The 27,809-nt window shown below is 32.9% G+C and overlaps 4 protein-coding genes and 1 long non-coding RNA gene across 7 annotated transcripts; 1 reads left to right on the forward strand and 4 right to left on the reverse strand.

The window, feature by feature from the left end:
- Window positions 1-561: 561 nt before the first annotated feature.
- On the reverse strand, window positions 562-4,328 carry LOC105349061 (universal stress protein YxiE). Of its 2 annotated transcripts, XM_066087567.1 has the most exons (4): window positions 4,032-4,317; window positions 3,653-3,739; window positions 1,755-1,864; window positions 572-1,223 (listed from the first exon to the last, which is right to left on the reverse strand). In XM_066087567.1, exons 1-4 carry the CDS (start codon window positions 4,105-4,107, stop codon window positions 1,032-1,034), a joined length of 465 nt encoding a protein of 154 aa, XP_065943639.1. In that variant the 5' UTR covers window positions 4,108-4,317; the 3' UTR covers window positions 572-1,031. The 2 variants fall into 2 exon arrangements, with proteins under 2 accessions (XP_065943640.1, XP_065943639.1); XM_066087568.1 differs by lacking the exon at window positions 3,653-3,739 and having other exon boundaries at window positions 562-1,223; window positions 4,032-4,328.
- A 1,459-nt stretch (window positions 4,329-5,787) lies between these two features.
- LOC105349060 (stress response protein NhaX) lies at window positions 5,788-9,177 on the reverse strand. Of its 2 annotated transcripts, XR_010714639.1 has the most exons (5): window positions 9,043-9,177; window positions 8,885-8,968; window positions 8,244-8,353; window positions 7,581-7,818; window positions 5,788-6,492 (listed from the first exon to the last, which is right to left on the reverse strand). XR_010714639.1 is itself a non-coding variant. In XM_011458729.4 (4 exons), the coding sequence occupies exons 1-4, from the start codon at window positions 9,095-9,097 to the stop codon at window positions 7,636-7,638; spliced, it is 432 nt and encodes a 143-aa protein (XP_011457031.3). In that variant the 5' UTR covers window positions 9,098-9,177; the 3' UTR covers window positions 6,742-7,635. The 2 variants fall into 2 exon arrangements, 1 of the variants encoding a protein (XP_011457031.3); XM_011458729.4 differs by lacking the exon at window positions 5,788-6,492 and having other exon boundaries at window positions 6,742-7,818.
- Window positions 9,178-9,264: 87 nt separating this feature from the next.
- On the forward strand, window positions 9,265-10,987 carry LOC136276216 (uncharacterized). The gene is made up of 2 exons (XR_010714640.1): window positions 9,265-9,660; window positions 10,073-10,987. It is a non-coding gene; the product is annotated as an uncharacterized lncRNA (long non-coding RNA).
- LOC105349059 (stress response protein NhaX) lies at window positions 9,965-11,882 on the reverse strand. Its single transcript, XM_011458728.4, has 4 exons — window positions 11,751-11,882; window positions 11,452-11,535; window positions 10,405-10,514; window positions 9,965-10,285 (listed from the first exon to the last, which is right to left on the reverse strand). The coding sequence occupies exons 1-4, from the start codon at window positions 11,803-11,805 to the stop codon at window positions 10,091-10,093; spliced, it is 444 nt and encodes a 147-aa protein (XP_011457030.4). The 5' UTR covers window positions 11,806-11,882; the 3' UTR covers window positions 9,965-10,090.
- Window positions 11,883-17,328: 5,446 nt separating this feature from the next.
- LOC105349058 (universal stress protein YxiE) lies at window positions 17,329-25,753 on the reverse strand. The gene is made up of 4 exons (XM_011458727.4): window positions 25,534-25,753; window positions 21,027-21,113; window positions 18,627-18,736; window positions 17,329-18,131 (listed from the first exon to the last, which is right to left on the reverse strand). Exons 1-4 carry the CDS (start codon window positions 25,643-25,645, stop codon window positions 17,940-17,942), a joined length of 501 nt encoding a protein of 166 aa, XP_011457029.2. The 5' UTR covers window positions 25,646-25,753; the 3' UTR covers window positions 17,329-17,939.
- Window positions 25,754-27,809: the final 2,056 nt, after the last annotated feature.

Genomic DNA, 27,809 nt, shown 5'->3' on the forward strand with positions numbered 1-27,809 from the left:
TGTTAAAAAGAATTTCCTGGGTTAAAATGGCACGTACCGTATCTCGAAATTGTGCCTTAGATAAACTCAAAATTCATAGTGACAGCATTATGCGATACAATTTTCTCGGATTTTAAAATTATTTTAAAAGCATTGCTCCAATTTTTTAGCACATATTTGACAAAAATTGCTAAACATATTTGTATTTGATTGGTTGAGAAATAAGTAGTGCGCTGTACAGTAGTTAAGGTATACCAACCCTCGGACAAGAAAGGTAACTCTCAATCGGATCAAGAGTCATAGGCAAAAAGTTCCGTCAAATTTCGTCTGCAAGGTACGCTTATACGATTTCTAACTTAATTACAACATACATTGACAAATAATCGGCATGCGATATTATTTAGGTGTTCCGTTTCAATATAATGTATCCTCTGGGTTAAAATTAGAAAATGCTAACAAGCTTTTTATCAAAAAGAAGAAACATTGATACATGTAGTTCTACATTTATATGGCACACTTTTTTCATCCTAAAAAAGATAAACGATTTATACAAAATTATTTGTTTATTGAATACAAACTACAACATAAAAATAATTAAGTACCGATTTATCAACATAAGTGCATCAAGCACATACCGAATCAGTCTGTACAAATAAAAAAATATGATTATCTGTATAAAAAATTATATGTTTGAAAAAAAATAAAAATTTTAAAAATATGCATTTTTCTGTGCTTGTTAATTCTAAACAAAAGATTTTTTATGATTGTTGTTAGGGAAAAAAGAAATGAAAACCGTATAACAGTAATCTTGAGGGTATTTTTGTCACATTAAAATATTCAAGTTGAAACAGGATGACTTCATGAACATGGTGTCTGACGGTTTTTAACACAGATTTATAAAGTTCCTCCCCGTTCTTGTAAAGTTCATTACGTACACCTTTCTACGCAGATTTATAAAGTCCACCTTATTCTTGTAATGTTCATGTAAGTCAATCTTTCAATGCAGATTTTATAAAGTTCCTCCCGATTCTAGTAGTTTGTGCGTAAATTTTTCAATGGCGACATACAATGACTGGGACGGACGAATGGTGGACAACGTAATCGCTCACACTCCCTAAGATAGTCCGTCGGATTTTCCCGAGACCTCGTGAGGCAATGATTATCATGGTGACCCCTAATTCTTCCGACTTTTGGATGATTTGCTCTCCGGGAATACCGTGGGCTCGTACAACGTTTCCTTGGACCTGAAACAATAAGTGATATAGCTATATGGATATTGCCTGGAACAATAAGTGATATAGCTATATGGATATTGCCTGGAACAATCAGTGATATAGCTATATGGATTTTGCCTGGAACAATCAGTGATATAGCTATATGGATATTGCCTGGAACAATCAGTGATATAGCTATATGGATATTGCCTGGAACAATCAGTGATATAGCTATATGGATATTGATTTCGTCAAGTCATTCTTGAGCTAAGAAAAAGAAGTATCTTCGATTTAGGAAACCTCTTCATGCATATTCAATATGTGAATGAAAATTAAAAATCAATCATTTCTGATAAGCGTACTATATAAATCGGTACGTTTCCCGGAGCATTCAACAATATCTTGATGTACGGATATTGACTTCGCATACCCATTCTTGAGATGAGAAAAAGCAGTATCTTTGACTTAGGACACTGCTTCGTGCATATTCAAAATGTGAATGGAAATTAAATTGTTTATTTACTGATAAGCGTGCAATATCAGTTCTAAGAAACACATTACCCCGGCATCCATGAGGATTGCATCTAGTTTTTTAATGGCGACTTTAGCTTTCTCTTCTTCTTCTTTATAAGCCATGTGAACCATGGTGGGATCAACTGGCATCCAGTTAGCTGCAAGAAAAAGAGACAAATGAAATAAACATTATCTAAGCACGCAGGTAGCTAAAGCAACAACTAATAAATGCAAGCAGGTGATGACACAACAAAACTTTAGCTGTTGACGGAATAGCGAGTTCAGGTTGTATATATGTGAGACATATGTGAGATATGCTGCATATGCATAGTTACAATAAAACAAATCGCGTATCTTGGTGAAGATAGGGAATGCTTGCAATCGGTCACAGATTGAAAAAAAAAATATCAGAAACGGAATGGATTTCAGCTCCAATCGCTTCGTAGCCAAAATATTCAGAATACAGCTCTGGTTTTCATTTGGTAACCCCACCACCTCTATTAAAAAAATGTGTAACTCAATTTGACGCATGAATGTACGACGTAGTTTAAATAATATTTGTTCGCATTAGCTTACCTTATCACATTGTGCAATACTATGAAACCTACTTACGATATCAAAACCTACTTGTCGATACAATGACTGCAATTTAGTGCATTGAACCGACTATAATTGAACACGTGTATCACAGATAAAGGAAATATGAACCGATGGTGTGGAAAAACATGAAGCTGATGATTACATTTAAGGCCGCTATTTTGTCGTTTACGTTATGATCAAGCTATTTTCAGATTATACTTTAATGAGTTTCAGAATTAGCCACATAACGGCACCAGATATTTGTTTCCATGTCTCGTGTTTTCAGAATATACGCCCAAGTTAGACACCTAAAACATACTGCGCCACCCAATAACGAAGCGACTGACGTAAAAAACAAACAACTAAGTAGAAAGATAGAAGTGGGAGACGGCGCAGAAACTTCGACAGAAGGAAATAAGGCTCGTTATAACGAGTATCTTATATCCTGCAGACTAAGTGTAATTGGGGCTTTAACCCCCCAAGCTTCGTTACATGTTAACTTATTGAACTATATGGATTTGGAACATAAAGTAGCTAGGCAGAAGCTTGCATATAATTTTTTTAATCATATCTATCATCAATCCCAAAAGTGAGAAAAATCTGCCGTTGAACGTATCAAAATTACATAATCTTTAGACAGGGTAATTTAGGTAATTTACTTTAGTATAATCATTTCAAAAATCACAGGCATGTGGTGTTATATCAATGGCTATGTGTTTACGACTGTTTATCATGATGGAAATTAATTACTTCCTCGTTATTTATGAAGCTGCGTATGTAAAATGAGAATGAAGCATAACGTTAGATTTGTAATTTTTCCTTGTTTTTTTTTCTCAAAGGCATATAACAGCCGTTTTGTTAAGATGTATCTACAAAACATCTTTAGATAATTAGTCTTTCTGCTGAGTGCTCTCTTAAACCATAATAATGAACCATGTAGGCATGAAACAATGTAAATGTATAATACAACATACATACACACGTCATGAAGACTTCAGTTTCCAAGTCAAGGGTTTCTGATCCGCTCCTCTCTACATGCATACATACATTTATGTAGAGCGCAGCGGATCACTAATGACGACATACAACTCTACATACCGGTATGAAAAAAGAAAAATGAAAACGTATAGCTTTGGTTGGAACTAAAATATTACAGAGGTAATCCTAGAGCAATGGAGCAGAGAAATATGTAGACCGAAATATTTGACGTTTTCCTGGCCTTTTTTTTACGATTCTGATATTTCACAAACATATATCGTAAAATATTAAAACCGTTAAAAACAAAAGCCGCCAGGAAAACGACATAGAAATATGGAGATATGCGCCTCTCTCTTCTTATAGAAGAAAATAAGGTTACAGCAACTTACATCCGAATGACGATGAATTTCTGTGATCTGTGACGTGGAGGACAATGACCTCATCACGGTCTTTTTGATACATATTTTTCGCAAACCCTAAAATAAAACAGAAATCGAGGAAAAGATTGAGAAAAAATAAAATTAAGCAACTTTTATTATTATGCCTATTTGATACTTTCAGTTGTTTTGATGCTGGATAAGTGAACAATCGTATGCATTGTTTATAAGTAAAAAGCACTATTCATAAAATCCGGTCTTTATCAACAATGCGTTTAAACCTCGTAACAACGCCGGAAGTATAGGCCTATATATGCGCCTATATCAACATTCACACCACGACCCGATGAAAAAAAAAATACTTCGGAAAAAAATCGATAGAAGTACTTACATTTCAACGCCCCTTCTGAATATTCACTGCCATCCATAGCAATCATTATTTTTCGTTTATTTACTGAATCCGCCATTGCCTAAAATATTAATGTGCACTAAAAAAAATGAGGCCTGCACTAAGACGAGATAATTTAATCTACTCTACTATCACTTTACAACATTCAAATGACACCGGGTCACGCTTCGATGACAACCCGAACAGGCATAATGGAAAACTCCAGAAAATACCAGAATGCAGTCAGTGTGTATGATCGCTTCGCGCATTGAGTTTTTTAATCAATAAGCTGGTGCCCCGACAGGGAAGTATCGGCTTTGGGTAAATGTATTTAAAACTACAAACAACCCCGAGTCAATCGTGGAGCTATCTGCTGAGCTGGCACGTACATACATACAGAGAGAGAGAGAGAGAGAGAGAGAGAGAGAGAGAGAGAGAGAGAGAGAGAGAGAGAGAGAGAGAGAGAGAGAGAGAGAGAAAGAGAGAATAACAAAACTTGATTTATCATCATTTACAGTTGTTATAATGATCATTTATCTTTGGATTATTGTTAATTATTATTATTAATGATAAAAAGCCCACAAGGAAATAATTCTAATTTATATACAGTGACAGTGTATATATAAGTATTTGTGTATGTATATATGATCTTGTTTTTGTGAACCCATCGTGAATCCATCATAATTAACCTGTGTAGAAACCGTTAAAACAATTAAAATACCTTGCTCGGATTAGGCGAACTCGACCTTTTTATGTTTTTTTTTTTTTTTTTGGGGGGGGGGGGGGGGTTATTTCTTTAAGCAGTGAGCTATTGAAATCTAACATATAACGGTTGTTTTCATCTATTTTTTGGATGAATGTACAAAAGGACAATTTGTACATGTATTTACGACCCATTGAGCCCCATTGATTTCAGTGGTCTCCTTTTATTTCTTTTCCGATCAGGCACGTAGCATCGTTTTTTAAAGTGGGGGGGCCAAACTCATCCAAAAAATCTTGACAAGCAAAAAAAAAAAAAGGTTACTTTCTTCCAAATCCTGACATTCCTTATCTGGGGAGGGGGGGGGGGCACAAACTTGTATACCTTTAACTTCAATTTGGCTCTTTATGTCCTTATTTTCAATTCAATTTTTACATGGCCCCATGAAAGGGAGGGGGGGGGGCAACTCCTTGTTAATTTAATTTTTTGTATGTAAATTTAAAAAAAATATTTGCTGCGCAAAAAGTGGGGAATGGGGAGCCCCCCCCCCCCACACCCCCCACCCCCCGTGTCCCCCCCCCCCCCCCCCCCGATGCCGTGCCTGCCGATTGATTATACAATATAGATATATTACTTCGTTACATTACAAAATTTTGAAGGAATGTGACGTTTATGATACATATATTCAACAAAAGGATTATTATGACTGTTATACAATTATTAACGAGTTGATTATTACAGAACATTCCTCTGATGATGAATAACACTTTGATACGCAGAACAAGGCACGCGCGGATCTAGATAGAAAGTATCTGTGACTTATCAAAATGTATAATATACAAATCACCACGAGAAAAAAATACAAGAGCCGATATCGATTAGTCAGTGTATATGGGAGAGCTTAAAATAATGATGCAGTGTGCTCGTGAAAAACGCAGCAATTAGGGACATTGTATGAACACTCATTGCATTAATTTGTTTCCACTAGGTAATAACTTTCTTTCATATCTACTGTATTATTAATCGAATTCGGTCAGAACTTAGATATGCATGTTTAAATTGTGTTATTGGGTATTTATTATAAGTATCTCGTTTGACAATGTGTGCTCAAAATTTTAAACAAATGAAAGAAATCATGTAAGTCTCAACTGAAACTTTTTATTATTTTATGTCTAATAATAACAGCACTAACGAGGATAACAAATTTTTCATATAGTGCATCAACTGGTTGCTGTGTCAACTACTCTTTGATATCAACACATTATCCTGCACGACTTACACTGCCTGAATAAATTCGATTATTTCTTAAAGAACAACACTTTTTAAAGTTTTTTTTACTTTCATAATCAAATAATTTACTGTTAACTTGAGTGACTTTTTCCAGGTGTGTTATTCCGTCTCAACTCAATATAGTGCTAATATTAACATCATTCATCTCCAAAAGTATATATAATATATAGAATATTCCAGTTTGCTCACTAGGAAATTAACAAAAATTTAACACGATTATATTCTGCAGATTTTCTCATGCAATAAAAAAACTTTAAAACAAATTTGAAATTTCAAAATACATGTACCAAAGAGTGCGAATTGCTATCTATTTGAATGAACTTGTTTTTGTGCTAGCAATGGGTTAAAATGCGCGACTCTGTAAGTGATTCGAGGGAAGTTAATTCTTTAAACAAAGAAAACGGCCCGCGGCTTGTACAGATAGACGTTTAATAGGAAACAGGGTTATTTTCGGCCCGTGTTATTGACGTCCTCCTACAGTAGAAGACGTCTCAATTCCGTCTTGAATTTATCCCAATTCAATTGAGTTTAAAGGGAAGATAATTTGATACAGTGAAATATGTCCAATCTTAAATTCTCCTGCTGACGAGGGAAAAACAGCGAAAATAAAACGGTGGCAAATATTTCCCTGCATACAATATCATTTTTTTGTACAATGTTAATATTTGGTAACAACTGAAAATATTTATTTTGTCATAACACTTCAAGACACCAGGAATCAAAGAAACTTCAATAGAAACATTTATTTAGAACTGCTCGAAGTATAAATGGTACGTGTTCAAAATATATTTTGACTGTCGACAATATAAATTTCCAACTGAAAGGCGACAATGTTTAAAACAGAAGAAACAAGTGAAAGTTTGGCATGTCCAGAGGAAACAAACACAGAATATCGCTGCATATCAACCTAATTAAATCGCAGTCTTCAAAAACAGAAATATTGTTTTGGATAATACATGACAAGTTCAGACTTCTAATAAATTTCGCTCCCCAATGTTTGATTAGAAACGTAAGAGATGCAGGAGATGAAAAGGGCAGACACAAAGCTGGGTCTGACAATATGGATTAAATGGCTTTCTTGCGTGTTGTAATAGAACGGTTCACTTTACACAAATTGCACTGATTTTAAGAAAGTAGTTGATAACGTAGTCAGAGATGTGTTAAGGAAGAGGATGGACCACAAGGATTATTACGGAAACCAGGCAAAATGAACATCAATCACAAAAAATCACTAAGCTACCAAGTAAGGCATGCAAGATTTGTACATAGAGAGTTCGTAAATCAAATTTTGAAATACACATGTACAGGGCATTGGCTCTATGACTTCTATGGAGACTACAAGAGGAGAAAAGAGGAAGGGGAGGAGAAAATAGAGGAGAAAATAGAAACACAAAGCGAAAGAATGTTTTGTCTAACTGGGTTTAAAGGAAAGAGAAGACAGATAACAGATCTGTATTTTCAAATTGCGTTTAAAAGAGTCTAAGCTGTCAAAAAATGAAACTTTCAAAAAAGAAATATCACCAACAGACATATATACTTGTATGAAGACAAAATATACACACTAGATATACACTTCGGCATTTCAGGTGTTATCACTTTTTTCCCTTGAAACATTTGTCAGTGTAGATTGCTACAGGTACATTTGAATAGAACATACTGGCTGACGCTTCCCAACACTGTCCGTCTGATGACGCCCATTCCCCTGGTGCCAGTGACCACGAGGCATGCGTCGACCTCGGAGGCTCTTTTCACAATTTCCTCTCCAGCATCACCATATAATATGTTAAATTCTCCGCTTATCTTCAAAAGAATTAAATGTGATCCCAAATGTCACATTTTTAAGTTATATTTTTAAAGAATCATACTTGCGTACTCCTAAATGCTGGCAACTACCTTTCTTTTATGGACAAAAATGACAGCAAATGTTTGGCAGAGAAGTACAAAGCCGACTTTTTTTTTAATCTTTTGTGAAATTGATAAGTGAAATTTTTTTTCAAAACTAGACTTTTTTACGATTAACAACATTATTGAATACATTTTATGCATCAGCTAAAAATTGCTTCAATCTACTAAATGATACATGTAGAAGAATATACCCATAATGATTGAAATAGTTTTTTGAACAAATATTTTTGCACAAATTATGAATTTTGGTGAACGATTTTATTCTTTTGTTAAGCTCAGCACATGTCTTGTTTTTATTTACCAAATTATTAGATTCTTACTTTATTGTCTTTTAAAAAGGTCTCCATTTCAGCAGAGAGCGTCTTTGCTTTGTCTTCTTTCTCATTGTGGACCAAAACAAAGAAGTGTTGATCTCCGGGTACTACAGGGTCTGTATTGTTGTTTTAAAAAATAGATCAAAAGTGATTACCATGTAAGATTTCATGCAGATGTATTTACAGAGCAGATTATGAAAAGATTCGTGAATAAGTTATGTATACTGTATTGTTTGATTCATACCAAACAGAGAAAAATGAGAACAATCAGTTGAAGTACTTGACCTCTGTAACATCATAAATAAAGTTATATTTGAATAGATTTTGCAGATGCTCATGTCATGCTTTTAGCAATAGCATGCAATTTTATAAAAAGGTACATGTATAGTATAAAATGGACTTGATAATCTGCAAACTTTGAAGTTGCCTTTAGTTTAATTCATTTGTATTATAACGTCATGATAAGACAGAGTACAGTAGCAGTTATGAAATTCTAAATATTCTCATGCGACAAAACCACGATGTTAAACATCTAGAGGATCGTTACCGTCGGCTTTACATTGATTTAAATACGTTAGAACTTGACGTTAGCTTGTCATTGCTAAAAAATTTATGCAGTTTATTTATAGAGAGGAACTTTAACTCACCTTTGTTTTCAAACCCGTACCGACTGTCAACGACGTGTGCTATGTATAGTCTGTTGTCGTCTCTGTGAAGGTTCTGTAGGTACCCTGTGTGAAATAGGTCGTGAAGTTTGTTTGCACCACTTTGAAAGAAAATAAACGAGAGCTTTGCATAGACTTACATTCCAAAGCGTCCTTGGCGATTTTGCTGCCATCATATGCCAGGAGAACTTTCATTTTAGTCGTGGAAGCAGTCAGTCGATACCTTAGATTGTCATTCGTTATACGCAAATATACAACCTTTTTACACACTGATGTGTACTGATTTTTTTTCTGCGTAATGATTTTATGTTGCGTTTCACAAATGTATTAAAGTTAAATGACCTAGCCGTGAAAGCTCGTGAGTCCTCCTCATTATTTCTATCTACTTACGATAACCCTTTGAGGTTCAGAAACTCAAACTATAACAACGATCATAGCATGACGATGAAGAGCAAATCTGACCAGACAAATCAAATTCATTTTCTGTTTTGATCTGTCAAGTGTATTTTGGTATTGTCAAAGTCGATGATCATATAATTATATTGAAATGAAAATAACTCTATAAATGTAACCTGAAGATTCATTGCATGCATCTAAAACATTAATCTAGAATATGATTTAAAATACCATTGTTTTTCATAGATAATTGGGAATATAATAAAACAAGCATACAGTTCAGTTTATCAAGAGACCCAACCGTTGTCTGCCAGCAAATACGGTTGAACAGTGAGGACTTTAGCAGTGATATCGTATTAGGGGTCAGTTGAACTTGTTCCTAATAGTGATAACTAAATTTGATGTCTGTTATACGTCCATTTCTACTATCTTTTTCCTGCATGACCATGTATGTATTCTTCTGACGAATTTTATTCATGTTAATCTTGTATATATGTTTCCCTTGTACCAAAAATTGATTTGAGAGAATAAACTGAACATGAATTATTATTTTTATTGTTTTGAGATGTAAAACTCAGAGCAAAGCATATGTTTCTAGGAAAGACCACAATAAAATTGTAGTTGACAATTCAATTAAGAATCAAAGTATTAACAATTATTAGTATATTCAAGTATATTCTTTATTTATTTAAGGAACAAAAAACAACAGTTTCAAATTACTTGTATATCACCAAAGAAAAAATATAATAAATATTTTCTTTATTTATTTTAAAGTATGGAGGTTCATGCAAACTACTGATGTTGGCAAACAATAACTGGGACGTTGGAATGATGGATGACGTAATCACTGACACTTCCTAAAACAGTACGCCTGATGGTTCCTAGGCCACGACTTCCGGTCAAAACTAAGTCGGCCTCAACGTCGTGAGCTTTTTTAACGATTTGATGTCCAGGATGACCGAACACTCGCACAACCTCACCATCAACCTAGCAACAAGTAAAAATCTCTTTAGAAACGATAGTGTCTTGAACATTTCAAAATGTCAACTTTTTTCATTGTTCTATTGACATTTAGCAACAGAGCGATAAATATTTATTTTACTTGCCTGATTTTTGCTGATAAAGTCATTCATTTCATCCATTATTGCTTTGGCTTTATGCTCCTCTTCCTGGTATGCTAATTGAATTAATTCGGGATCACCTGGTATTATTGACGCTACGAAAGAGGTAATTTGAGCACATTTTATTGCAAACTTTTACAAAATGGGATTGTGCACGAGTTCTGAAAACCTAATTCGCCCTGTGCCAGGTTCAAAAGAGGTACAAATGATTAAAATAATTTTTTTGATATCGATAATCAACAAATAGCTTTTATTACATAAATAACAAATTTCTCTGTTATATGTAATTGACTGAAAATCATTATTGTCTTCACAAACGAACAATAAACGCCAAAACATGTTCAGATTTGATACTAGTAAGGTTTTAATTCAACTTCCTCCTCTTATTCAACTTTTCAAATATAAAGGTCTTCTAATATAAAAATCAACAAGATATGTTATTCCATTATTAGAATTATCACACACAAAAATTCTAACACTTCTTTCCAAATTCTTTGATTGATGTTACAAAGAAATGATACTTTTTACAGACTTTCCAAATTTAACAAAATTAATGCAATTCTGTCACCCCCCCCCCCCAACATAATAACAAAATTTTTTTTGAAAAATTTAGTTGGATTTATACAATAATTGGTTAAAACGTAGTTAAAAATTTCTCCTAATTTTACCCGAACTATCAGATTATTTGTAATGGGAACCACAGAGAACAAAGTAAATGCTAGTGAGCTAGCAAACAACAAATAAGAATTTAGTAGCCACCGAATAACTTGTGTACTTTAGTACAGTATTTGATAAAATTGAATTTGATGTTGATTTGTCCTGCGTATCACCGTGGTGCAGCAAACAGTGATAACCTTTAACTACAGAATTGATAATGTTATACAAAGCAATAGATAAAATGCTACAAATAAAACGCAGATTAAACTTTTTATTTTCAGGTCATTTTTCTTTCAAATTTCAAATACGTCAATTAAGGTCATTCTCCCAAAACAGATACTAAGTATGTTTTAAGTTAGAATGAACTGTACTTGCTGTTGTAGGCAAAGTTATGAAGATGATCCGTGACATGGACTAATATCACTTTGTTGTCTGTCTTGTGTATATTTTTCAAGTACCCTAGAAAAAGGAAAGATATTCGATATCTGTAAACATAGTTGAAGAATGTTTACACGATTATATGTCAATGTTTATGGTTCACATCTTATAATTTTACTTTCAAAAACAAGTATGAAGAATATTCATCTATATATAAAGAAAAGCCTTTTATGAACTATTTATTTTTTTACAAATTTAATTAAGTAAATAAATAACTGAGTTTCAATTATACTCACATTGCAAAGCTTCCTTAGAAAACTTGCTTCCGTCGATGGCTATAACAACCTTCATATTTTTAAAAAATAAATTGAAGACGGAGCCCCTAACACAACGTGGTGATGAGTACGTTACCTCTTATCTTAGCTGACACAATACAAACAAGGTATAAAACTATGTCCAATAAAATATGTCTCATGATATCTAAATTCATATCTTTGATCAATGGTATTGTTAAATAATATATATGTATTTTGAATAAATGTGCTATATATTGTAACTTTAATGTTAATTGGCATTTCAATTCGAGTGCATTTCTAATGTGTTTTAAGTAAATGTATTAGTCATATGAAGATTGTTGTCTCAGAGGCTAATTCAAATTACCAACAAAACTAATCATGACAGAGGGAAAAGGAGAGTTTAAAGTTTTGCAGTATTAAAATTTGATTCCTCCAGATGTTGCTACTTATTGTATTTTCTATTGATATGTGTGTACAAAAAAAGCCATGTTCAAAAACTCAATTCAAAATAGATAACTTTAAATAAAAAATAGCACATCGTTTCATTGGGAGGGGTTATTTCTCTTAGTTTTACAAATGTGTGGTCACAAAATGATTATGGATGTTTATTTGGAAAATGCAAGCAATTCTCGTTGATGAATGTACAAAATTAGACTAATTTTGGTGTAAAGAGAGAATAAATGAATGATGATCACAAGTAAATGTTTTCTTCACATATGCAAAATTCAAAATATAAGTTGATAGTATCTTTAAAACATTTGTTGTAAACAATATTTATCTGTGTGCTGATATCTTTTGAAAGATCATAAGATATGTGTACAGGGATCAAGAAAAATCCTTTTTGTTTTCTTCTTTTTTTTTTTTTTATAAATAAAGTATGAATGTTATAGATGTTTTTATGGACCCTTACTGAAATAAAAAGGTAAATGAACTCCATTGCATATAATTTTGCAACTTCTTTACGCTGATACCCAAATAAAATTAAATTGAATTCTCTTTATAATTTTATATAAAATTATTTTTGTTGTAAGACATTCACTTGAAAACATTTTGTGTAATTTCTTAGTCCTTTAAGGGCCCGATACCTTGATTCTCACGATTAAGGTGAGAGAAAAAACGAATCTAACCTGCCAGCGAAGAAATTTGCAGTCAAACTTGTATGCAGCAAATGACGAGGAATTAAATTATCAAGGGTTGTATGGAATTGAGTTATTAAATGCAAGCATTTCATAACAGTATTTATAAAAAAATAAGTGTTACCACTGTTGTGTAAACACACCACAAGAACATTATGTGATTGATTTTTTTTTTACAATTTCAACATTATTGATTTATATTTTCTTTGGTTGTCACCAGTGGAACTATAAACAACACTTTTTATTTCTGTTAATATGTACCAGCTGTAGCTTTACAAGATATGAATCAATCCGTGCTTTTCCCCCTTAATTCTTGCTTGCAATGTATACAATGAATATAAATCGCTACCACAGATGGTGTAAGTCATGAGTCTTCCTTAAAAGATATAGACAAAATATATCCTTGTGTGATTTATTTTCAATTTTGGATTTTGTAAGATTTAAATATTTTCCCATTGCTCTATTGTCAACCTTGCATAACGTGAACAAAGTTTTATAGAGCAAGGAAATAATAAAAAAAAATTGAAGCAACGGGCCAATGTGGTTAATTCTGTGTTTCAATACCCTTTAATCTTTAATTTATGAATACAGTAATTCATGGTTTTGATATGGAAGATACTGATTATATTCATATTTTACTTATTGTTCAGTGTCAGAAATCATATTTTTTGTTTTCCAAGCATCGCTAAGGTATTTAGAAAACTATAGCTATCTGTGGTTGCATGCATGTTGCTGTCTATTGCTAGTCAGTTGTAGTAAGTTTATCAAACTAGGAACAAATTTAACCTATTAATTCAGTGTTCAATGGAAAGCAAAAATCGGAGAAATCTAACCCCATTTTAATGGAGGTTGCATTTGGAAAAAAGATCGTAATTAAAGCAATTATAAAAATCATTTTCATATTCTTATCATTCAGCAGAAAAAGTAAGTACATCAGATGTGAATTTTAGAGACTGTCCCCCTCTAGACATGTCAGTAAATATCCAAATTTTACATGAAAAACAATTCAATTTTTTCTTTTACCAAAGAAAACAAGCCTCCACTTTTTTCTGGTTTATTATGCTAAATAAAATATAAAATTTTAAAAATTATCTGAAATAAAAATATTTTCCCACTGTAAATTGTTTATGTGAAAAATTATAAATTGCAAATTATAAAAAGAAAAGTAAATGGTAATAAGAAACAATGATTCTTAAACTTATGACATCTATTGCACAGACTATGGTGTTAAATGTAACAAAAGATAATGTATTTTTATGCAATCTAAAAACTATCAATATTGGATCATCCTGTGCCTGTGTAATTCATTGAATAATATCATTGTACATGTAACTTGCAGTGTTATGTACGTAGAATATTCAAAGTTCTTGGTATTATCATAAACCCTGATAAAGAATTAATTCTTTAAACAAGTGCTATTAAATGGCAAAATCATATTTAATTGTTATGCACATAACTTTCCAGTTTAATGTCACGTATTTTTTTAGTTTCAGAACAAAAGAGACTACTTTGAAAAGTTGATTTTTTTAATGTTTATTTCTTTGAATTTTTTTCGGGTCGACTATTTGATATAATTTTTTGTAAATGTATGAATGTCTATGTGAAAAATATATATTGCAAAACATAAAAAAAGTAAATGGTTATAAGGAGCAAAAAATCTATTGGGCTCTGGAGTTAACACAGGGTTCTAATAGCATGTATTGAAAAAGTATTTTAAAGTTTAAAATGTATAGTTTTACTGCACCTTGAAGTAGTAACTCATATCTGCAGAAAATTAGGTAATAAATAGTTGATAGCATGATGCATTAGAGGTATTCATGTCAAGTAGGCAAAAATATGCAATTTTATGAGAAAGTATGGTTCTTAACAATTCAACGAACCCATTATATGCTATTCACAAGCCGATACTTTTACCACTGGGCTACGATGATAAAAACCACATCGATTAGTACAAACACTTTAACAATACATTTCTTTGTTATTCAAATGATAAGTTTCAATAGATTTTTTAAAATCTAAAACTATCAATATTCATAGATCAACCTGTGTCTGTGTAATCGATTGAATAAAATGATCACAACTTGCAGTGTTATGTAAGTAGAATGTTGAAAGTTCTTAGTATTTTTTGCTTTCAAGATATATTATAAAACCCTGATAAAAAATTAATTTTCTAAACAAATGCAAAATAAATGGCAAAAAGATATCTAATTGTTATGTACATAAATTTCCAAATGGAAGTCACGTATGTTTTTAAATTCAGAACAAAATAGACTATTTCGAAAAGCTGAATTTTTAATGTTTGATATTTCTTTGAATTTTTTAGGCTTTGTTCTTTCAGATCATCAATGTAGGTGAAACATCTTAAATACTGATTAGATCATACAGGATTAAAAAACCCACTTTAGATTAGCAACATATTGATGTCTGTAGCAAAGACGAGCCACATTATAGACCTTTCACCAAGTGGTACAAAAAAAGGGCATCCCAACAATTTCTATGTGAACAACCTGTAGGCCAGCCGATCAATCCCCTGTGTTTACTTTGTACAAGGCTGTTTCTCATTGGATGTTATCTGTAAACTCAGTAATATGAATAATTAACAGGAGAAACACGTTCCATCAATAACCAACGCAGTGTTAGGAAGCAATCGTCCACAGTGTTCAAGCCTTTAGATACCTAATTGCAACTATAATCAGGAAAGTGATTCCACCAAGGCTAGCATTTGCTCATGTTGTGGAAGTAAATATAATTTGTTTATTAAATATTCAAAGGGCAAGTGGTCCTTTTCATCCTCCAGTCTTCCAGATTTTTCTTTTTTTTCTCTCTTTCTTTGTATACCATGATCGATATAAATCGATATTAGAACAAAACTTTTCAATAGGATTGTACTAAATGTGACCTTCATCTATAATTAATATGAATTAAATGTTTTACGTTGTAAGAATTACCATCACGTTGGCGCCAAATCTATCAGTTATATGTAAGATGATGTTGCCTCCATGTGGAGTGTTTTCTGTGATTTTTGTATTATTGTCCTTGGACACCCACCTTGATTGTACAAAAATTTTTATAATACGTATCAATTTCATTGGGATGGAATGGTACTGTTAAATGTAGGAGGCTTCAAGCCTTCACTTTTGTTTGGCATTCGACACTTACCGCTGACATTTCCACATCTTATGTAATGCATGCTTTTAGCAAATAGGCATATGCATAGCCATATATATCCAATGTCTCTCTACATTTTTATCTTATTGCACAATTCTTGATAAAATGTATGAAAGACAGTTTAAATTTGTTGTAGACTATGACTATTTAATCAAAAATTATACGGAGCATCTATCAATGTTAAAAATGTATGTTATAAAGTCATATTACACTTATATACTTATATTCTTCATGAATGTTTGACTCATACATGTACTTGTAGAAAGTATTCCAATTAAGTAATACATTAATACACAGATACTTGAGATATATAAAATATTTAAGTACAAGTATGGTTTTTCAAAAAAAAACCACCAATTTTGGTAAATTCTCTTTTGCTTAGTATACCTATGAATTAATGCTGTTCCAAGGAGTAAAACTATGATTTAGTGTTTTCCCAAACTATAAGCCCTATGGGGAAACTGAAAAACAATATTAAGATGTATTGTTCCAATTTGATCGAGTTATCGTGACTTTCTCTGTTTGGCTTCTGTGAGAGATTCAGTCTGAATCGCTTTGTTAGTTATTAGAGTAAAAAGCTCATAAAGACGGAAAAGGAACGAACGAATGAACACGTACGGAGAGCAATTAATAAGTCAAGTTATCTTAATGAAATATTATCAATTATTCAATTATTACAACTCTTTTCATCTTCGCTGCCTAATACCGGTTTATTTGTTATTGTTTAGTAAATATCAAGCCAAATGCAGGACTAACCCCTGTTTTTTCACACATCTCTCCAAATACATATATGGCTACAAATATACATGGTTACATCTCGTTGATATGCTATTATGATATCCCTATAGTGACCTTGACAGAGAACTGCTGTTACAGTGTTTGCAAACACGATAACTTCCCATACTGTAAATAGATTGAGGCAGTATCTAAAGTGTGGTTTGTGTTTAAGACTAGAATGGAAATGTTTAATATGAGTGACTTCTTAAGCAAGTTTTTGATTTCCACACATCTAACTATGTACACAAAATTGAAAGATCAAAATAAAATTGGACTAGTTAAGTTGATTTCTGAAGAAAAAAACCTGGAAATGTATCTATTTACACGTTACGAACGATTGACAGCACACGAAAACGTATATAGCATTAGATCATCGGAATTTCCTAATAATAAAATATATACCCTCAACTTAAAACTACACTAGGGTGTATTATTAGGTACAGGGTATATATAACGTCAGGTTTCTGTGGTCTAGTAATGACTCGGGGAACAAATAAAAATTTATAGAAAAGTTTATTAATTTATCTAAAATACAAAACATTATATTGTTGAATATATACAAAATATATATTGCAAAATTTATTTTGCGTATTTAAACAAGTTTTATAAGCAAAAAAAATATTTGCGTAAAATTTTACTTGAAAAATCGGTAATACAACATCAAAAAATCAAATTTGCATTTAGCAAATGTCGGGGTATTTATGTCCCGAGTTTGTAACTCATGCATGCATATGAAACTTGAACTAATCAAGCCTAGAGCTAAAGCTTTTAGTCCGGCAAACAAACATACAGAGACCGTAAAAAAAGCAAACGAACAAAGACTATAAACACTGACCGATTTCACAGATCTACAGTTCTATTTTCACGTTGAAATAACTACATTATGCTTCATGAGATTGTGGAATGGTTATACGATCATTAAAATAAGTAAAATATCCCAAGCAAATCCCTCGGAAGTGCCTGGGGTTAATAAGTCTTACTATTGTTTCTATTCAGAAATCAACTCCTTTATGATTGAATTTTATTCTGCTTTATTGGTCAATCGGTGTTATTCCATCATCTTGTTGAGCTGCATGGCTTCGTTCTTAGTTGCGTAGGAAGGATGAACCTAACTCCTATAAATGAGAACAGGCACGTGGGAATGATGCATCACATAATCACTAACGCTTCCTAAAATAGTCCGTCTTATTTTCCCGTGACCCCTGGTTCCTGTAACTATGTAGGCAGCGTTGAATTCATCCGCTAGTTTGATTAAAGTAGGTCCTGGATCCCCCTTTGTAATGATGACTTGTCCCTCTATCTATGTAACGCAAACATGAAATGTATGTACTTATAAGAACGTAAACAAGTGGCGCTTAAAATTGTTCCTGCAGAATTCAAGCCGCTTATAGTATGTCATACCGGTATATTGAAATAACATATAACGTGGTACCGAGAAGATGCAGAGTTATACTCAGTGGGTTTCTAATAAGAAAAAAAATTCTTTTCGAGTTATAGGGAATGGGAATAAAGCTATTGTAACAAGAGCTTGGACTTTTGGTAGTTGTGTTAAACAGCAATGTGACGTAAGCCTGTTTATTTCATTGCTTGCCACTCGGGCATTGCTTTTTGAACTGGCTTTTAAGCTAATAATACGTAGTCTGTACATATCTCACTTGAAACCAGCGTCAGTTTTAACTTGTTTTCATGCAAGAAATAGATTATTACATCCTATCTAAAGTCCAAGGCCATGTTAAAATTGCACTTGTATTTGTATGACTAGAGACAGGTAAAACATGAAATATTGACGCCTTACGCCAGTCTCTACAAGATATCCCTCCAGCTTTTTCTCCATTTCTTTTGCTTTCTTTTCCTCTTCACGAATGGCATGCTCAACTAATTTAGGATCAGCCGACATCCAGGCAGCTGAAATCATATGATTAATTAATTGAAGCCATCGTATGAGTGATTCCTTATAAAAGATTGGTTTCATTAAGATCAAAGATAATGCTTTTCTGGGGCTTAATGGACCCGTCGAACGGGAAGATTAACATTCTTCTTTTCCACAATGGCCTTTTTAATGAGAAATACATCTCTGTCAGATTTAGTTTTATTTTATTTTTTTCTTATTTTGGTAAGCTCTGCAGCTTGGTTTCTGTTTCAGTGACCTCTTGATGTGGACAAAATGAAACTCAAATTGCTGATGTAGCGTTAAAACGATAGAAATGTATCAGGAAAAATCTATAAACTGCTTGGTATAAAAATCTATATGAAATCTAATACGGCGCATTTTCATAAAACATCAGTCGACATCTCGTAAATTTGTAGTTTTTATAGTAATTTTCTAGTTGAGATGAAAAATACATGTACGGTATCACAATATCTTCAAAACAGGTTTCATCTGATGCAGAGACAGTGCTGTATGATTTATCTAGGGATGGGTATAGGATTTCGAGTGAAGGTTTCCAATTGAAAAATGAGGAAACTAGTCATTGAAAGATGAAATGGGCTGGGGATGGGGATATTATAAACCTACATGTACAGGACCAATAATTTCCCGTCGCAATGGGTGCAATAAAAGGTTACAAGAAAAAGGAATCGGCCATGTCCGTCGCTTCGGTCGTAACATCCAAATAATTAATATAACGACGAGATAATTGTTATGCTTTGGCTACACTTGATGACAAAAACGGAAATAGGGCTCAGTTACGGAGCACTGAAAATCGATCTCCGGCTATTAACTCAACTAGTCGATAAATATCACAAATGATTTATTTATTTATTCACTGTAAATTGCTTGTGGAGTGTACGTTTGACCAAAAATGATTTTTATAACCATTCACTGTCATTTACTACTTAATCATGCTGGCTTTGTGGAAACTGAAAATAAAATGTATTGAGATATTGCTGCAACTTTGCCTGTACTTATTGGGGTTGTTAAATGATTTTCTATGGAAATGTGTCCTTTTCTTAGAATCTCCTTAGACAGTCAGTAACAAATCTAATCAGTGTTTCGTTTTATTGAGGACCACTGCCAAGCATTTGTATATCAACATATGCACGTAAGAAATGTAATGATAAAAGCTATTTGGTCCGCCATCTATATACTACTATATTGAAATAATAGACTCATATTTTTGGGCTTCAATACCGAAAAATCGGAAGAGTACTGTCTTTTGTTTTATATACTTTTAACATCATTGGGACTTGGTGAATACCAATTTGTTTTTATTTTTTATCAATCAGGCTTCGCTAATTAACAATCAACGTAAATTCCTTAAAAAACCCCGGAAATCGTCTGAATTTTTCGGATTTTACAATCTTGCGCATGCGCATTACATTCACGCTAAATCACGGGATGCTCTTTAGTTTATGCCAGTTTTCACAATATCACATTTGCATGGATAAACTTAAAAACGATAATACAAATACGTGTTAATTTTCATTGAACATTTCCTATAAATTCTGTTCATGAAAGAAAATACGGGAGATAACTCTTACTCAGTGCGTTTAATATGAAAAATTCCGAGAATTCTGAATGACACCAGGTGTGCAAATTTGATGTATCTATTTCGTTAAAGCACGACATAATATGCAATGTCAACCCGTGCACGCACGGGTCAAAGTCTAGTATTGAAGTATAAATCTTTAACTTGCCCACAATAGAAATTTATACGGCGATCACATTGCATGTTTTATTCAATGACAGGTTCTCATACTTATCCGAGGAAAACAAATAATAATAACTATAGTATCTCTGAATGACTCTGATGTTTTCAAAACGTCTGAGAAGCAATTGTCTCTATAGGTTTTAATTTGCTTAACGGCATATTCCACGTCATTTTCTCTCCCTGAGTACTCATTGAACTATTTATCGTTAGCAATGTGGTTTCTTTGCAAACTCTTTATCAAAATTGGTTGGCATCGTTGGGTATTTAGTATATGAACAAGTCTATCAATACTTGATATAAATGTATTCAATATCACAGTAGCGCAGTTACCGCTATCAATGTGACTTAACTGCATGATCAGGGTGACATGTATTTGTGAATTACACTCTAAAGTATAAGATACCGTAATATGCTGACTTGTGTATGTGACTTGCGTCCGTGTGTTGATGATTCCGCGGTCAGGTGACTTGTGTATGTAACTTGCGTCCTGAGTTAATGATACCCCGATCAGGGTTAATTGTGTAATACTTGTGTTCGTGACTTACACCCGTGAGTTAGGCTGTGGCTGTGGTCTGCAATGTTCACAAGGAGGGCGTGGTCTTCATCTGCCCGATGGACATGTTCCATGTACCCTGTAAAAAGACGATAGCGTTTGTAACTCTCTAAAAATAGACATACTGTCTTTAGACTGTCATACTTTGATTTAGTTGAATGCCATATTTCGTGGATCTTTGTGGAATTTACTTTTTTTTTCTCCAAATACATGTACATCTTTCTAAGAAATTGTCGATCATAAAGCTATGTTTCAAAAACCGGTGAATTCGGGGCATTCCATAACTAATACATATATCCCATCGATTTTGTTAATTCTTGAGCGTTCATGCCATTTGTTTAAAACATTGCTCAGAAATCATAATATTCAGCGATTCTTCATTTCAAACAGACAATCCATCTTCCCCTCCTTCAAAAAATGTTTTAAAATTAATGCAGTACTGGCATTCAGACATAAAACAGAGTCAAGCCTGTCTGCCAATACAGGTCGGAGGCTTGGTTACTAGTTTCAATAAGGTAGTTTGTAAGACCTTTTATGCTTATGAGAGTTTTGTTTTTTTTAATTTTCGACCAGCAAGCACTTGGTCACCGCTTTACCCCGTTATGTAGTATAGTGTGACTATATTGATTGTTGGCAGCTGACTCAACTACTTAATTGCCATTATAGCAGACCCTTGCCACTGCAGATTGATGGTTTCCAAAACGGTTCATTTTACAAATAAAACGACATCTCTTGCAAAATACAGACAACTGTTTCATTAAAAGAGGATGCGAATAGGAACAGTTGAACCCCTACAAGTAGAATGCAAATAAAAAAAAATCTGATAGTTAATATTCTTTTGATTTCGTGTTTAACAGACATATCCAGCGCAGATTTCATTTTCCCATTGATTTCTTCATAAGATTTAGCTGCATGGATTCTTTAAAAAAACGTCTTTTTTAAGTACAATTAGTCTTACGTGATTTTGCAAATGCACAAGGATTGCCTTCGTTTAGCAATGCTAACCAATGTATATTTCAGTGGATTTGACATTTCCTCTTGCTGGGTTGATTTAATATATCGCAGTCATAAACAGATAAATCCGTCACGGGTAAAAAAAGCCACACTCGAATCTCGGTCATAAGGCGCAGCTATAATAATCCTACATTAGTGAGCGTGTATTTGATATCGTTAACCCAAAATTATCCACATTTATGAAATACCGCTAAAATTAACGTGCCATGATGCGATAATTTTTTATCTATGGCACAATCTATACCAATGGCTTGTAGGAGTATAAACCGTTTGATTGATTTGACTATTTCAAAATTAATAAAAAAATTTATTCTTTAGACTCGTTCTCACCCACACCGCATTCTAAGCAATTTGATCTCTCTCTCTCTCTCTCTCTCTCTCTCTCTCTCTCTCTCTCTCTCTCTCTCTCTTCTCTCTCTCATTATCTACTTGACACGATACATGCATTTCAGTCAAGTAACACTAAAGCAAAAATATTAAAAAAATCTTGACATCTGACTTATTCCAGGACGAGGTAAATATAGCAATGCCCTGGGTTCAACTTTTATAATAAGGAATTATAAGTATGTAAGGTTTATATTTAAGTGGATCGGTGGTCCTACTACATTTCAAATGTATTTTCAATTAATTTTCTCCATATCATTTTACATGTTAATAGTATTCAAAATGTGTTGTGTTTGTTAAAATACACAGAATATACATGTATACATGTATGTATGTGCGATCGCAAATGAAACAGGGATATGATATGAAAAACAGGTGTTAGCTGATTACACAACTGTAACAGTTACTTGGTTTGACCTTCAAAAGAGCGTTCTTTGCTTTCACGTATTCTTATTTCCATAGAAGAGAGCAATATTTGTCATAGAAAAGGAGTTTTTCGAAAGTCTCGAAATTAATAATAAAGAACCTTGATCTCCAAAAATGCCATCGTGATAATTGTATTATCGCAAATAATTCTGCCCATGAATACACCGTGTCATAAAACCATGGGGTAAGTGTTCAGGCAGGACTGATATCGCGAATTGTTAATTTAAAATAAGTCTTTACGTTCGATTCAATTTGTAAAATTTGAGTTTTCTCTAAGTGATATAAACTCAATTAACTTTTATCCTATTCAAATGCCTTAAAATTATTACGAATATTCATATGAATGAATGTCGAATATGGCATATATAAGGAATAACTTGAGAACTTAATATGTGTGTCTTTATACGGTATTAATATGTTATATAGTTCAATAGAAGTAAAGATACATTAGGAATAGTCAAATCTTACGTATATGGATGCATCATATGATAATGCATTTATAGTTTCAAAGAGGTGTTAATCAAATATTTACAGAGAATAGTGTAACTTTTTCTCTCCCTGGTCTATCAGGGCAACCAAAAAATTGTAAACAGAAATTTTGTCATTATCTCAAGCCACGGCCCGGAGTCCGCATAGGTTTTTACTATACCCGGGCCAATTGGTAACTGAAAACTCTTGAGGACTGGCATAAAAGCAAACACAGACTATTCTCAATTTTCCGTCTATAAAAGATTAAACAAATCAGTTTCAGATATTTGTCAAATGATCTCTATGAGGGTTTTTAAGTCTCATTAATGTCGCTTAGGCCATCAGATTTGATGCTGAATTTGCTGCTGCTATTCTTGATGAAAAACAATCAACAGAGAGATCAAATTTAGCACTATTCATACAGTACATTACATTAAAATACAGGAAATATATTATGTATTTTTTCCTTTTATTGCCCAAGGGACTCGTCAAATATCGATTTCTATATTTTCACGCCTTGATGTTTCTACAACACCGATATACAGCGACGTCGTTTTGTTTCTTGGTCAGAATATATGTTATTATATTACTTACTTAGAAAAAAAAAATCCAATTTCTGGATTGATTTATGAGAAAAAGCTTACATAATACCTCTAACGACCAAGCCCTTCGATATCCTTAATCTTTTTAAATGTTAATTTCCCTTGTAACTCACGATCGTTATGCTACATGTATGGAAGCATGAAAAAACCCTTGGTGATTTGTAAGTTATAAAAAATTCATCGATATCGAAATGAGGTGTATTGCTTATCCTCAAAGGCATTAAAAAATGGGATCAATGAAAACTCGTCAACTGTATATTTGTATGCAATTCGAACTCACGATGCACAGAATTATAATGCAATCTGATTAAAATCATATCCTCTATCCGCTCATTTTTTTAAATTTGCGACAATGAAAAATAAGGAGCGGATCGAGGATCTGATTTTAATTAGATTGAATTAATTCAGGTGTTTATCAGTTTTTGTCAACACAAGAAACAAATCATCGCTCTGATTAGATTTTATAGATTCATCGAAAGAAAATTGCTTTCAAATTCAAAAGATAAAATGAAAAAAAAAAGTTTTCAAATTCAAAAGATAAAATGAAAAAAAAAAGTTCAAATGAATTTAATTTTACACAATCTCTGTGTGCTATTCAGACAATACAGATAATAAAATTAAACGGAGAGAGTCTGCTTAGATTTTCTGTAGCCTTCCAATCCTTTCGGGATATGTATAAGACTGTATTCTGGAATTTTCAATCAGTTTCATTTCGCAAGCTGACATTTTTATTGGCTTCGACAGACAGGAATTGAATTCTGAAGACGACTGGATACTTGGAGACGCGCGCTTACTTTTAATTAAAGTGTTTATCAATTCTACTGAAAACCTTATGCTTGGAATAATGTTGTCAATCCTCAGTTACATTAAGTGCATTAATGAGCTCATTAATAGTCTTTTTTTTTAAAATTCAGTTAATCTTTGCATTTATTTATAAAGAAACATCACCATTTCTTATTTTTTAAAGATCAATGTTTGATTATTTCATTGCACAGAATTCAGAATTTAAATAATTATGAACCTCAGCGCCATGATGAATTTACAATGCTCTTACATGCAGTGTATAATTTTTGTAACTTCATGAATAAGACATGCTCTAACTATATTCATAGAAAAACAAAACAAGGTAACAAGAACTAGGCCAGTCGAATTTTAAATAAAATATCTTCCTTTTTTTTTGTATGCTGAATGCGTCTTCTATGTAGGCCTATAGTATACATGACTGATGTTTGTTTTTTAAATTGCACTCAGTGCGTACATATCTGGGTCGCATTGACTTGGTAAACATTCACTATATCTAGTTTAAGAGAAGGAAAAAAGTTGTGCATAGCTTTAAATCATCCCGAGGAGGTCATTAAAATTCTATGGAACCGCTAATTATACAGGAAATTGCACACCGTTTCAGTCCTATGCACATTCGAAAAAATGTCAAAGATCTACCTAATACCCGTAAACAATATGCTTAGAGAATCATACACAGCAGATTAGTGCTTTTATTAAAAACACCTGCATTTACGCAGTCAAAAATTACATTTGACGAGATGTTACATTCAAACCACCGTACAATATAGAAATGGGGGATATATTTGATAAGAGTTACCGTACAATTGAATGCTCCTTCCGCGTAGTCGCTGCCGTCCATGGCGATAACGACATTCCTCCTCTCTCCAATGTTCGGCCCGATGTTAGCCATCACACTCTCAGATTCTGAGCTCATCTGAGAACTTTCATTGATACCACCTCCGCGTCTCTCTTGTTGTACGATGTTGTTATAAAACTCTGTACTACCTTACAAGAATGTGGGCATAGTGTAAAGCCTGGCTACGCCTTCCGCGTTGTGTGGCGTGATCGACCAGGTTGATTCCGGGGTATCTTTTAAATGTCGCGCAATCTTTTGTACATATCCGGCTAATTTAGCATTTTATCATTTTATTTTATAGTGCAAGTTTGGTTGTGTACGAACCCATTTGTTGGAGGGAAAATGACAGAGATCAGTGTACTACAAAACTTTTCAAGTTGTTCACTTCCATTTTCCAGTGTCTCTGTGATAACACTATAAATCGTCCAATACAATTCATTAATGGTTATTTTAATATTTCACAACTGCTGAAATTTATATAAACACATTTACAAGTAATAAGGATTTCTTCTCTGAATATTATTAAGTGGTGAAATACAGTGGAGCGTGATCAAATCTATCATTCAACCATTCGGGCTTTATTGGATTTGATTACCATCATCTGTATTTGATCACCTCATAAACCTCAACGAATTATATTCCTTATTCCTTTAAACAAAATAAGCAGGGGAAAATTAAAAAAATATACTGCAGTATACGTTTAAAGACGTTCTAAATATCCTGTCAATTTCTAATGTTGTTCAAAACGATGATAATTTTTATGTAGACTAAGAGAGAATAAGTTATTAATCAATCAAGCAATCAATCGATAAACATACTTTGGCCTCCCTGATTTCTATTTCATCGCATTTATATACTCGTAAATCTATATAATATCTTTACATATTTATAAAAAAAAACCTGTCCTACTGTTTGTCTATTTATATGAAATCATAATTTTTATATGTCATGTCCCATGAGGCCATAATTTGGAAATAACATCTATTTTATTCTATTCTATATAATGGATCAGTACAAGCTTGTACAAAGTACATGGATGAGACTATTTACAACATTTAGTTTTGTATTGTGGAAAGCAAACATCTTTTTTACATCAGCAAAAGAAAAAAAAATAATCTTTAACCCTTTCAGGTCATCGGATCCGGAATTATTTTCAAATACTGTCAATCAATATTTGATGTATTACTTTCAATCTTAATCTAAGATTATATACAAATTATTATACATGTATTTACATACTTGTTTCGTACTTCATCAATTAACAAGGTATAAGAAATATTAAAGCTGATTTAATAAAAGGACATTTTTTTTAATCTTATCTTCATTATAAAGCGAATGTTTATTAATTTAATTTGATGATACACTGTAAGATAATACGATGGAATCCCATCGACAAGATACATGTATTAAGTAATTGAATCTTCTGCGCAAAAAAAAAAAAATGACAGTTGTCGGTCAAAAGACGTGACATTAATGTAATTCCAAACTGTGGAGAAATTTTTCACGACTGATCCAAACAAGAATTATTGGCGAAGATCTAATTCAGTTATTGACTCTATAGGGAAGGTATAGCACCGGAGGGTTACATATGTATATTATATCAGTGACAGTCGCTGAACTCTGTATCTGTGGGGTGATCTATGACCAGGCAACAAATAATAACCAGGCAGACCAAACTCATCATACACATGTATTCGGGGATCCAAACAGTGGGATTTTTGCTACGTTTTTCGTTTGTTATTAAATCGCCTTTTCTTACCATCCACCCCCCCCCCCTTCCTGAAAATAATTGTTTGTAACTTAAAGTTACTCCCTCCCCCTTCACAAATGAAAATGAAAGTTTTGATCTATCCTGTTTATTTATCAATCGGAATACATGTTACATTAAAAGTTTAAAATCGAAGACTTCTAAACTTATCTATTAGAAATCTGCGATTTTAAACTTTTAATGTAACATATATCTCATGGTCATATATGTTGTGTCGGAACTTGTTTATTAAATAGCAACTACATCATCAAATAGTATCTGATCAAATCTCACTATATCGTTCTCGTGAGTTTTAATTTGGTTGTCGCAGCTTTCGTTAATAGGGATGAAAATTTGCATTTTTGAAATATTAAAATATGTACAAGACACTGTGGAATCATTAAAATTCGCGGTGGCTCAATTTTCGTGGTATTCGTGTGTAGACCTCCCCCACGAATTAACATCTTCGACGAAAACAAATTTTAAAAGAGTTAC

The sequence above is a fragment of the Magallana gigas genome, chromosome 6 (genome assembly GCF_963853765.1).
Source record: "Magallana gigas chromosome 6, xbMagGiga1.1, whole genome shotgun sequence".
NCBI classification, from domain to species: Eukaryota; Metazoa; Mollusca; class Bivalvia; order Ostreida; family Ostreidae; genus Magallana; species Magallana gigas.